The 13,998-nt window shown below is 27.6% G+C and overlaps 1 protein-coding gene and 1 long non-coding RNA gene across 6 annotated transcripts in view; one reads left to right on the forward strand and one right to left on the reverse strand.

Moving 5' to 3' along the window:
- LOC100207616 (nardilysin) overlaps positions 1-4,750 on the forward strand; it is a 105,332-nt gene extending 100,582 nt beyond the window's left edge. For all 4 annotated transcript variants that reach the window (XM_065816383.1, XM_065816386.1, XM_065816385.1 and 1 more), the window contains exon 42: positions 4,389-4,750. In XM_065816383.1, the coding sequence (XP_065672455.1) occupies positions 4,389-4,670 (282 nt within the window). In that variant the 3' untranslated portion in view covers positions 4,671-4,750. The remainder of the gene's footprint in view (positions 1-4,388) is intronic.
- Positions 4,751-9,379: 4,629 nt separating this feature from the next.
- On the reverse strand, positions 9,380-13,377 carry LOC136090192 (uncharacterized). 2 transcript variants are annotated; one of them, XR_010643238.1, is made up of 3 exons: positions 12,728-13,377; positions 12,435-12,531; positions 9,380-9,576 (listed from the first exon to the last, which is right to left on the reverse strand). It is a non-coding gene; the product is annotated as an uncharacterized LOC136090192 (long non-coding RNA). The 2 variants fall into 2 exon arrangements; XR_010643239.1 differs by having other exon boundaries at positions 12,678-13,377.
- Between the last annotated feature and the right edge of the window lie 621 nt (positions 13,378-13,998).

A 13,998-nucleotide genomic window follows, 5' to 3' on the forward strand; every position in this document is an offset into this window, starting at 1 on the left:
AATAATTTTATTTTGTGTTGTTCTATTGTTATACTCAAAAGTAACCTATTTAAACATTGTTATCTATATGTGTTCAAGTATAGCTTACTATATTTCTATGTTTTTATTTGTTATTTATGTTTTATTTTAATTCACCTCCCCAAGGCCACTGCAATTGAGGAGGCTACTTTAGATTTGGTTACAACCCTCTTAACTTTATAACTCCAAAACACAAACCTTGATAATAAAGGCCGCTGCGTTGAGAAATAAGTTTAGCGCGGTACTACCAGAGACATGGTGGGGATAGAACATCACAAAATAAAATAAATATAAAAACAACTTAATTATCTAAAAATAGTTTAGATTTCTAAATAACACATGATTGTTGTTTAGATATCTAAATTCCTATTAAATTAATAAAGAATTCTAAGTAAAATGCTAATGATAGTACCATTTTCTTTTTAAAAATGAAATGAAAAGGGTTTCTCGAAAATTGTATTTATCTTTTGAAAGTTTACTTTTCATAGTAAAAAAAAAACTAAAAAATGTATATTTTTTAACTGAGTTTTTCTAGTATCTTTTAAAATAATGGTTTGACTTTAATTTGAGTCCAATTATTTGTTTACCGGTACTGATTCCATAAAAAAAATTTCACGATTTAAAGTAGTATGGTTTTATATTTTCAAAATTTTAATAGTTAGTTAATTCATCGACATCGGTATCGGCCTTTTCCCATCCATCGGCATCGGTATTGGCATCAGCCAAAAAAGTGCTATCGGTACATCACTAATATATATATAATTTAATATATATATATATATATACATACATATATATATATATATATATATATATATATATATATATATATATATATATATATATATATACATATATATACATATATATATACATATATATATATATATATATATATATATATATATATATATATATATATATATATATATATATATATATATATATATATATATATATATATATATATACTTATTTTTTATGCTTTTAAATCTAAGATATTTATTTTTATATAACTATCATTTTTAAAATTTTCATATAATTTCTCTTCATTTGAGACCCAACATAACACAACTTTTTTGTTGATAATATTAGGAACCCTTAAAATATTCAAGGGTCTTGAGGGGCACCTAAAAATATTTTTCATTCAAAAAATTTTTAAATCCACTTTTATATATATATATATATATATATATATATATATATATATATATATATATATATATATATATATATATATATATATATATATATATATATATATATTAGTAGTAGAAAATCACTTTACAAAAATTTTTTCCATTTAACACTGTGTTTCATCAACAAAGATTCATCAGAAAAGATTTTCTGATGAATCTTTGTTGATGAAACACAGTGTTAAATGGAAAAAATTTTTGTTAAGTGATTTTCTACTACTAATAATTGCTCTGTTCTTTTAAGAACATTGAGCACTCTATTGTGTAGAATACTTTTTAAAGTTGTTTAAATGTATATATATATATATATATATATATATATATATATATATATATATATATATATATATATATATATATATATATATATTTATATATATATATATATATATATATATATATATATATATATATATATATATATAGGACACATTAGGGTGGTGGCAGCATATATTTTTCAAAAATGTTGTCTGTTGGTGTTTTTGGTGTTTCCTCCTTAAATAATTTTTCTTAGGAGCTACTTCATCTTAAGTTTGAGTGAATGCCTTTTCTTGATCTTTTCCAGTAATTTTTCTGAATCTTTATTATCATTTTCAACTTCCAAAGAGTTTAAAATGTCTATGTAGGAAATTTTAGTCTTCATACTTTCAAAACTAACTTTTTTAAATGATCTCTTGAACACATATTTTAATTTATTTCATTTCAAACCATTTTAATTGAAGCAGGAAAGTGATCACTTGCAGCAAAATTAATTACTCCATATTCAGTGCATAAAATATTTTTATCAATTGCGATTATGTCAAAACTTATTATGGTTGGTTTAGTTACACGAGTAGGCTGTCTGAATTTTTGTATTCACCACATCAAATGATGATTTGACTTTATTCCCTGGGTTTATATCAGTTTTCATAAGCTCAGTATTAAAATCTTCCATTATAATCAAGAAACCCAATTGATACACAGACTCACAGTTCCTCAAATGTATCCCACCAATCATTTTTGATTTGAGAAGCAGTATTTTCAAGATTTTTCTCCTTCTTTATTCTTTTACATATATTAATAGTGGGCCTAATAAATGAATTACTGTCCTGACGTATTATCTTAATGACGTAATTGATTAATATCTCTGAATTTTGATTGAGTTTTCAGTTTATTATCTGTTATAGCTTCTTGCAGTGCTACTATATCGTATTTTTCTAGGATTATCGTTGACTTCTTGATTTTGCAGGATTAGTTGAAATTTGATTTCATCTAAAAGGATGTTTATTATTTATAAATCTTTTAAGTTTAAAAAATTAATATTCAGATATGCTGCCTATATTGATCATTCTCGGTTGTAATACTTTTGTTCAATTATTTTTGTTTAATCTTAAAGGTTTCTTGATCAGGTCTGCATTGTTCATGCTCATCTTTAGCTTATTTTTCTAATATATCAGTTTTTCTGTCTATTTACTAGATTAATTAATTTATTCAACTTTTGTTCAATTAATTAAATTTTTTTGTTAGTGGACAGAAGTCGAATTATGCGATCGCAACGAATAATATTTTTTTTTTTTTTTTGGTTGGTTTTGAAATAAACGCGCGTTTTTCCGGACCATTACTAAACTTAAAATAAAAAATTAGATCCTTTACCAGATATCACAATTCGTGATCGCTTATTCAACCCTTGCTAGGTATTCCTATACCGATTGTAAATGGGTGGTATTTTATGAAATAGTTTTTCCCCTATAGATTATGAGGTTTTCCTTACCGGCTGTAATTAATTGCTGCCTAAGTATTTTGTCGTTTTGTAATTGAACTCTAGTTAAGTCCAGTCATATAAATTTTGTTAACAGTTACGATATAGGGTATCGCAACAGTTAACAAAATTTTATTTGTAGTTATAATATTGTAACAGTTAACAAAATGTTATTCGCAGTCGCCTTGGTTTGTTCAGATTTAATTCCCTAGTCTTTCCCTTAATCTTTCCCATTTCTTTCTGAATTTAGTTTTTTGTTCAAGTTAGAAGTGACATTTGCCAGAATTATAAATTCCTCTTTATTGTTATCAGATTCCGGAAGTCTACTGACAAATTAATTTCATCTTCGTCTTTGAAATTTTAAAAATTTCATCAGTAGCTATTTTGTTTTTAGTAGGCGATAGCATATTTGTGTCACTCACTAACTTTCAATCCGCACATTGTTTCATAGTATCTTTTAGTTTGTTTTTTTATTTCCTTCGTAAATTCGGAGCAGGTGGTGTTTTTAACAAGTTCTTCATTATTTTTTCTATTTTCACCTTTACCTCTGTTACCTTTTCCATTACCATTTTTATTATAACTCCAGTTTTACAATTCCTGCAAATCATAACAAGTTTTGTGATTCTAGCTAAACTGTATTTGAAATTAATTTTATAATTTTTATAAATATTTACAGTTGTTACATTCGACCCCATTGAATTCTTTTTTACTATTTTTCTTCATTTTTATTAAGACTGTTAAAAATAATTATACTATTTTAAGTAAACAGGCAATATAAATATCGTAAAGCATTAATCAATAAGGAATCTTCCATAAAGCACATAGGTAGATATGTACGAATTTGTACAGCGAGTACGTACCCGGTTTTATCTCTCGTTCTCTATCTCTCCTAAAAAAACAATATTTCACGAGTTAATTATATAAAATAAAAGTTTTTTTGTTTTTAATGTTTTGAAAGGTTTATTGTTTGAGAACTATCCGCCATTACTAAAATGGTGTGTGTGCCGACCTCCACCTTTATTGTTTTGTTGACATAATCAACTCTGACTTTCATCAGTATGTAAGTTAAAAATGGTAGCATTGAATTGTACACGTTATTGGTGATGTTTTGATATATTTTGATAGCATTAAGGTGACTTCTTTGTGAGCGAAAATTAGGGTATGAAAACTGGAAATTTCAAAGCAAACGCCTAATGTTTATGATTGATATTATTTTATACAAAGATTTTTTCTAAAGATTGCTTGAGATTATTATAGATTTTCAATTTTTTCTACATTTGCTGGCTTAAACTGGCTTATGAACCAGAACCCCCCCCCCTCCTTCCCTCTCTTACTCTGAATATTAAAGCAATAACGTATATTGCTTACGTGCGCCGCAGATCTTGTTTATGTTTATAAAACTCGTTATCGTTGTTTAATTTTTATTTCATTGCAAGGTGGTGGGACATGCGGATAAAGAAATCATTGAAAATGAAAGTTCTGAAGAAGAGTTTTATTCAGATACAAGTGATTTTTCTAGTAGTGAATGTGAAAGCGAACAATCTGAAGGCGAACGTGAAAAATCTCATCAACCTTATATAAAAGAATATCTGGATTTTGAACTAAAATTAATTCCGTCAGAGTGCGAACGTTACCAAAGGTATATAAAAGATATAGACATTTTTAAAAATAGTTACAGGTTATTTTCTGTATCGACAGCTACTGAAGATATATTGTAATAATAAATTTTTAAACATGTGTTACTTATTAAACCGCTTGCCTTTAAACTATTTTTAATAAAATGGAAAAAAACCGGAAATGATTATTCTGTTTATATATTATAACTTAGACCTACTCGATTTACTTAAGGATAGATCTATAAATTATGCGATTTTAAAAAGCAATTATAAATTGGTAAGTAAAGTGTTTTTAGCATTTTAACAAATATGTTGGGATATGAGAATATGCGTAATGCGAAAAGTGTTCTAAAAACTGGACCGCTTTTTTTTTTATTTGGTGAAAAGTAGAATTAGGACAAACCAGGCTGCTCCGCTATTTGTGAACCAAATGAAATGAAATTTTGTATTTATTTAAAAAAAGGTCAACGCATATTTTAGTATATTTCATGTTTATTTATGTAAATAAAAAATAGTCTAATTTTACGTTGTAAATCCTTGATGTTTTTTTATGAACCAAAGCTCCTAAAATAATTATGGGTTCTTTCTCAAAACCATTTTTTATATCATTAATCAAACTACCCTTACTAAATGTTTGAAGTAAATCTGATGTGTTCATATTAAATATAAGCCTCCCCAAGCACACAAGGTATTGTTGTGAATATTCAAATTTTTGAAGCGTTGGAAAGTTCAGGGTAACAACGTCTTGTTACCCTGAGTTTGTATTGTTAAGTTTTGCGGGTCACAAGGTAGTTTTATTAAATTCTGATTGGTTCAAAACACTTTTTCTCTTATTTTGCTCAAAAACTTCGTAACTTTGTAACAGATAGTTAAAAAAAAGCAATTTACTAATTAAACTAATTTGCTTGCTTTACTGAACAACCTATAGATTTCGATTTCAGTTTATAGCGTATGTTTTTCATATAAATAATTTGTTAAATGAAAATATTGGTAAAGTATATCACTATTGTTATTTTAAATGTATATATATAAAACTCTATATTTAGTTTTACGTTTGTAACTCTCTATTTAGATTTAGATTTATAACTCTATATTTGGTCAATACACTTTCATTTTTTTTATAAATACAATTTACCATCAAGTATAATTACTTATCAAAAAAAAATTTAGTGAAATTTACTTAACAAAAAAAAATTTAACGAGATTAGATTAGATTGTTTTTATTAGAACAATAATATATGTAATACATGTTCTAAAGCGTACCCCAAAATAAATTATGTATAAGCGTACAACATTAAATAAATAATTTATATACAACTAAACAATAAGATATGCAGTCAACGCTGACATAACTTTTCTAAATTGATTGAGCTAATTTTACTCTTAAAGATGTTGACATTAACAACATCGAAATATGGCAACTGATTGGCATTAACGACATCGAAACTGATTGGCATTAACAACAGTCGGCATTAACATCATCGAAATATGGCAACTGATTTCAAATGTTAATAACTCAGTAAGAGAAACTAAATTTGCGAATATCTAGTCAACATTGTTGTTTATGCATTTTATATTTATGTCCTCGCGTGTTGTTTTTGTTGCCAATAAAAAAGAACAGATATATCAATTAAGACCAAGTTATGCAGAATTTTGAAGTAAGTCCCCCATTATGTTTTAATCGCCTTATCTCAACGACTCCAAATCAAGCAATTGAAGTCGGTTATCGTAGGTTAAATTGCTGAAGTGCAGGAGTTCAACATGATATATCGACCAAACTGGGGAGCAATATTCTAATATAGGCCTAATATATGTATTGAAGGCTTTTACTAAGATACTAGGATCGCGAGACTTGAAACATTTAAAAATAAGGTATGCTCTGGTATTAGCTGCACGTACAACGTTTGAAATATGCTTTTTAAAGTTCAGTTGAGAATCCAGAGTCACGCCGAGATCTTTCGGAATAGAAGACCAAGCTAAATAATGATCTCCTGACATATAGTTAATGTTAATGAATTTTATCAATGAAGCAGGCGCAATCCTTTAAATAAAACACTTACTGGTAGAAATAGGTAGTTGCCATGTTTCTGACCAAAGTACTACGTTATCAAAAGCATTAGCTAAGTGATGGCTATGGTCCGTATTGCAAAATGAACTGTACAACTCGGTGTTATCGGCATAAAGCTTTGAAGAGCAATAAAGATTGTTAACAATAGCGGTTATATCATTAATATATAGTAAAAATAATGTTGAGCCTATCACGCTACCTGAGGAACTCTACTAACGATGTGAGTTTGGCTTGATAATGAAATTCTAACCTAAACTTGTTTACTCCTATTGTTAAGAAATGCAGCAATCCAATTTTTTAAATTACTTCTTATGTTAAATTTGTTTGGCTAATAATTTAGGATGAGATGAGAAACCAAATGCCTTTTGAAATTCAATATATACTACATCTGTTGTAAGATTTTTGTCAAGTGTAGTACTTCAATTATTTACAGCTTCTAAGAGATTAGTGCATGTAGAGCGTTTCTTAAGGAAACTATGTTGATTATTGACTATTAAGTTAAGTATTTAATAATATCCGAGTTAATAATTCTTTCCATTGCACGACAACAAGTGCATGTGAGTGAAATTGATCTATAATTATTAGGATCTATAATTGGTCTAAAATTGCGTCTATATTTGTTATATATAATTATAGGGTCTAAAATTGGTCTATAATTATTAGTCGCTCCTTTTTTAAAAATCGGAGAAACAAAAGCTTGAAGCCACTGTTGTGGTGACTTAAAGCTGGCATCAAATATAAACGAAAGCGAAATACATAAAACGAGAGCCAACTATTTCAGAAGAATGTTCGGTATTCCGTCAGGACCATAACAAAACTAGTAGTATTCGGCGAATAGTTATTATCTTTCGTAAATAAATTTTCAAAGTTTTTATTATAAACTTTTGCAGTTTCTTTATTGCTAGAAGTTAACTTGAAATTATTATTTTGGTTCTATATAGGGTTTTATGATTATTTAGTTTATTGTTAACATTGTTAAAGAACTTACTGAATTTATTGTCATCAACTAATTCGATTCTTTTAAGGTAAGCAAACAAAGTTTGTTTACATTTGATGGCGTATGTGATGTAAGTTTGTTTATGTGGATTGGTTTTAGTAACGGAATATCTTTTCCATAAAAATAATTAACGACTTAATATTTTCTTAATAAGGAAAGTTAAGGATGTCTCCTTTTCTCTATAACGTATTTTGCTTACCGGAACAAAACGGTCATTCCCAATCCTAAAATGATTAGATAAAATGTTCCAATATTCGCCAATATTGAAAAGTAAATTAAAAGGTTATCATCAATATTGGCTACATCAATATTGATGAAGCCATAAAAAGATTGCGATTTCTTTTCGTACTGATATTACTGATATCATTAATGTTTAATGAAAAATGGACTGAGTTATGGTGGCTGATACTAAAAGGGCACTCAACAGAAGTTTTACTTGAAAGAGAAATGTTATTAGAAAAAACAAGTTCTAAAGTATTAGATTCGCGTGTTGCAACGTGAATAAATTGATACATATCAAGACTAATGACTAAAGTTAAAAATAAGCTATGACACTTTTGATTTGGTGAAATGTAGTTTAGCCAGTCGATTTTTGGTAAGTTAAAATCACCCACAATCGTAAATTGAGAAACTGAGGAGCACAAATTATTTATAGTTAATATCATAAGATAATAAGAAGGTGGACGGTAGCATGTAGTTAAACGAAGTTTGTGGGTTCCAAAAGATAAGTCAACGCAAATAATATCAATATCATTATCGTTTTGAATAATCGCAACTTGTTCGGACTTAATATCATTTCTACAATAAATAGCGACTCCTCCAATTTTCAAACTGTCTCTACGATAAATTGAGTAGCCATTCGGATAAACAATGTCTTTGGTTAGTTTATTGTTAAAGAAAGTTTCACATACGCAAATTAAAGCTGGGTTGACTACCTCTGTACATAAATTAAATTCATGAAGTTTATTAGCAAGACTTCTGGCGTTAAAAAGATAAACAGATACTTCTTTATTTGAATTACTTGTTGGACTTATTTTTAAATCAATATAGTTGTTTAGATTTTTTTGTTTTAAGGAAATGATATTTTTATTATTGTTATAGAAATTTTTAGAGTTGTTCGTTTTTGTTAATTTCGAATTTGATGATTCGATCATCTTTGATAATAAACCGAAATGGCTAGATTATTTAGCCTGTTTCTTTCTGCGATGAATATCCCAGTCGGCAAATTTAGTTGTAAATGCGCATTAGAAACTCGTTTAAATACGTATCGATATGGTATGTATGTTAGCCATTTTATCGTGTCGAATACGCATTAAATATACGCATTAGATGCGTATAAAGGCACGTATACAATGCGACGCCTACTGAGTATCAAACTCGCATTTGAAACTCTTGTAAACACGTATAAAACACGATAACCAGAGAATATTCAATACGATATTTTCCTGGTATTACATGCGCATTTAAAACTTTCCAGAATACGCATTATTTACGAATATTTGTTAGCCATTTCATCGTGTCAAACGCACATTAAAAATAGACATCAGATGCGTATAAAGACAGGTATACAATACGACGCCAACTGAGTATCAAACTCGCATTTAAACACGTATAAAACACGATAACCAGAGAATATTCAATACAATTTTATTAACTTATATGAATTCATAACATAATGATAATGACTAGCAGTAAGCAACCCGTAATACGGGTTATGAGTTATTAAATCATTAATAACAATAAAAACACATTAATAACTTGATATATTATCTAAAAAAATTAAATACAAATTTATCTATAAATATTTTAACTTTGACTCCCTATCAGCAACGCCATTGCTTATAGTTAACGACGAAGACCGCATTAACATCAGTTGAGTTCTTTTTAAAATCTGTCACAACACAGGTACCAGAAACGGAAAGTCAAGTAAAGCCTGCAAATACCTAAAAAATGAAATTAAAAAAAAAATTACAATTTTTAATTACAAAAGTACTATTTGCATTTTATTGTTAGTAGAATTAGGATAATAATAACAGAAAATATATATTATATATACAGAATAATTAAAAAAGAAAATATATACAGAATAATTAAAAAAGATTATAAAAAGGCTAGACAACACAATGTAGTAACACTGGCAAATTGGCACCACAACTTAATAAAATGGCAAATGGCACCACAACTTAATAAAATATTTTATTAACTTAAATAATTGGACAGAAAAGATTTTATTTATTACAATATTTGAACAATCAGGGGAAAATTATAGTTAAACAATTTAAACAATTATACCATAAATAGCAAGCAAATTGTAAAATATTTCTTAGAAATGATAAATTTTTTTCATTTGACTACTATTTTCAAGTTGCCTATAAGCATTTACATTATTAACTTCGTTGAGCCTAATACTATCTATTTCAATTTAACAATAATCATTAAACATATTACCAGTAATCTTACTATTGCTGCAACTGAATAAATGAACATAAAAGAATCTTACAAATTGTGATCTTTTCTAATCAAAGACTTTATTTAAACTTAAGATTTATTGAAATCCATATCTTTTCATATGTTTGCATACATTAGTCGTTTATCAAAAATATTAAACAACATTTATTTACATCAATTATTTTTAATTAAAAAAGAATCTAGACTACAATGCACAAAATTATTTTTACCTTAACGCACAAAAAAAATAAATGCACAATCTTGTATAAAAAAATAAAGCAATGTCAATCAGTATATTTTACTCTAAATTAATTATTTAAATAAATAAATAAATATATATATATATATAAATATACTACTGTGATAAAAAAGTAAGGTGAATTTTTTTATAAAATGAAAAATCTTTATTTATTCTTCCAAATCTGTATCGTCCCCCTGCACTTTTGCCAACGTTTTTTCCAGTCTTCGAAGCATGCCGAAAAGTCCTCGGTAGGGATAGCCTTCAATGCGCGTGCCGATTCACGTTGGATCTCTTCAATGGACTCAAAACGATTTCCCCGGAGTGGTCTCTTGAGCTTTGGGAACAGCCAGAAGTCACACGGTGCTAAGTCGGGCGAGTACGGTGGTTGTGGAGCAACATGGGTAGAGTTTTTGGCGAAAAACTCACGAAGAACCAGTGCTGTGTGCGAAGGCGCATTATCGTGGTGCAAAATCCAAGAGTTATTGGCCCATAATTCCGGTCTCTTTTTGCGAATAGCTTCACGCAAACGTCGCATAACGCTTAAATAATATTCCTTGTTGACAGTTTGGCCAGTTGGAAGGAATTCGTAGTGCACGACACCACAATAATCAAAGAAAACAGTCAACATGACCTTGATTTTTGAGCGACTTTGACATGGTTGCTTCGGTCTCGGCTCGCCTTTTTCACGGTATTCACTTGATTGGTCGGTTGTTTCAGGGTCGTATGCGTAGACCCAAGTCTCATCGCCAGTAATAATTTGTTTGTAGACGTCTTGATAGTCAGAAAGCATTGCTTCACACGTTTTAACGCGACGCTCTTTTTCAAAGAAATTGAGAAATTTCGGCACCAAACGTGATTTGAGTCTTCTGAGGCCCAAATGATCCTTCAAAATTGCTTGCACCGACCCAAATAATATTCCAACCATGTCAACAAGGTCTCGAATGGTTAACCGACGATTTGCAAGCACCAATTCTTTGATTTTGTTGATGTGGCGATCATCAATCGAAGTCGATGGTCGTCCGGAGCGTTCCAAGTCATCAACACGTTCTCGGCCTTCTTTGAAGTCTTTGTACCACTTGTAAACATTTTTTTAAGACATTTTGCAACATTCGATACGTTTCAGCAGCAGAAATATCATTCCGCAAACAAAATTTAATAGCACTTCTTTGCTCAACAAAATTAGACATCGTGAAAATTGCCGAATGCACTTTTGGTACTTCAGAAACAAGCGTAAACAAAAAAAAATAATTATGAGTTTGACATGTAATTTGGCGCAAATGTTAATGACATTCCTACCAATTTAAAAATAAAAAAGATTGGACGATTCGAATAAGGCCGGAAGTTTAAATTAAAAATTCACCTTACTTTTTGATCACAGTAGTATATATAAATATATATATATATAAATATATATATATATAAAAATATATATATATATAAATATATATATATATATATATATATATATATATATATAAATATATATATATATATAAATCAAAGCTAAATATAAGAGGGGAGCAAAGCTAAATATAACAGTTGACTTTAGCTGAAAGGGAAGTAGATTAATTTACTAGATTTATCAATGGTTTCTTTTTAAATATTATTTTTGTGACGAAAGCTAAGTATTAAAAAAGTTTTTCCGACATTGAGAAAAAGTTTTTTTATCCTTGTTTGACTTGATTTATTACATTGCTACATCACCAGCTAAAGGTAAGTTTTAATTTTTGGGACAGACTAAGATACAGGCATTTTTTCGAAACAGTTGTCATCTTGCCCCATGTTCCCCTATATATCTATTCACATACCTTTAAAAAGTGGTATTACACTTTACACAATGAAATATGGAAAAACATCCTCATTTTTTTCAACTACTTTCAAAAGGAATTTATTTATTTTTTCTAGTCTGTTATTTTTTCTAAGAAAGAATATTTATATAGATACAGAGAAATATAAAATATACTGAAATATAGGCAGATTTATGTTTATAAACTTTTGTGTCAACAAATTACAGTCAGTTTTCCATGTTAAATACATAAAATATATATCTAATATAACATAACCAAATCTCAAATAAATCCAATATAAAATAAAACAAAATAATAAACTTACTCAAATCAGGATCAGTTATACCGTGTGAAGTAACTAAAAAACACTTCAGTTCTTTTCAATTGCACTAAAAAATAACTTTCAGCTCTTTCCAATTGCACTAAAAAGAAAAAAAAAACTTACTTAGATAAGTTGCAAAGTTCTTAAGAATCTGAAAACAAATAAGTAAAAAAACAAAGAACAAACAAACATTCATTTGTTAAAACTACTATATTTAAACAAATTAAATTTAAAAAACTGTAATACCAATTCTCCTTAAAGGCTAAAAAAATTTCAGCTCAAATTTGCTTGCATACCTTGCTTGTAAAACCATGTTAATAAGAAACACATTTAGAAAAGCCTAGAAACTACTTAAAGATGACATATGCAAAATTGAAGTTTGAACGTTGACTGGACTAATTATTAGCAGATGTTTTTAAAAATTCATAAAGATTTACATATATTCGTTCTTTTATATTGCATAAATCCATCATATGATAAATCTGAAATGAAAAAATGTAATGGATAAGTAAATATAAAGAAAAACATCATATATGAATCGCAAATCAAAATATCAGATAGAGATAAGATGTCATGATAAGAGAGTAGTAGTTGTTAAATATTGTTATTTCATGTTAGCTTTTAGAAAACAATTCATGTTGGTACGTCATGGTTCTAAAAATTCAAATTAAGATATAAGCAAAATATATATATGGCAAAATGATTTTTCTTGAGTGGCTTTTAGTGAATGATTAAAAGCAGTGACTTTCATTAATAAAACCACTTATAACTTTTAACAATAGACACCAACATAAAGGTAAGCCAAATCTAACAACATTAGTAACATAAATAACAACTTTATGCAAAATCTTGCTTAACACGTTTGCCAAGTCACACACTTTGAAAACATGATCCATAAATATTATAAGAAGTGTTTATATATGTTATATAAATTTAAATAAATATATTGTGTTTTATAGTTAGTATATATCTTTATATTATGTTGTTTCCATGTCATGGAAACAACATAATATAAACATATATACTAACTATAAAACACAATATATTTATTTAAATTTATATAACATATATAAACACTTCTTATAATATTTATATACACAATAGATACATTTTACACTATTTTAAAAATACATTTAGAAAACAATTATATAACACATATTACCACATACATATATTTATCAAAAACATTTTAATTTTGAACATAATGTAAACATATATGCAAACTATAAACATATATAAATTGAATTGCGTGAACAAAAAATTTAAAAATAACATGAAGAAATCTAAAAAGATTCATATTAATTTATATATAAAGACATATATTTCGTAATAAAATATCAAATTATAATCATATTTAATTTAAATCAAATACTTATTGAATAAAGAATAAAAAACAGATAAAAGAACTGCAATCCTAATTACAAAATTTAACGTTTAGCAACAATTAAAATGTCAGTGTTGGCTCAAAATTTTAACTTATTTTTCAAAATTTTCTAAAACAGAACAAAAAAAGATAATAGCATAACAGAAATGACAATAAAATAATAATCAACATAATTAAATAAGC

The sequence above is a fragment of the Hydra vulgaris genome, chromosome 13, assembly GCF_038396675.1.
Source record: "Hydra vulgaris chromosome 13, alternate assembly HydraT2T_AEP".
Classification (NCBI taxonomy): domain Eukaryota; kingdom Metazoa; phylum Cnidaria; class Hydrozoa; order Anthoathecata; family Hydridae; genus Hydra; species Hydra vulgaris.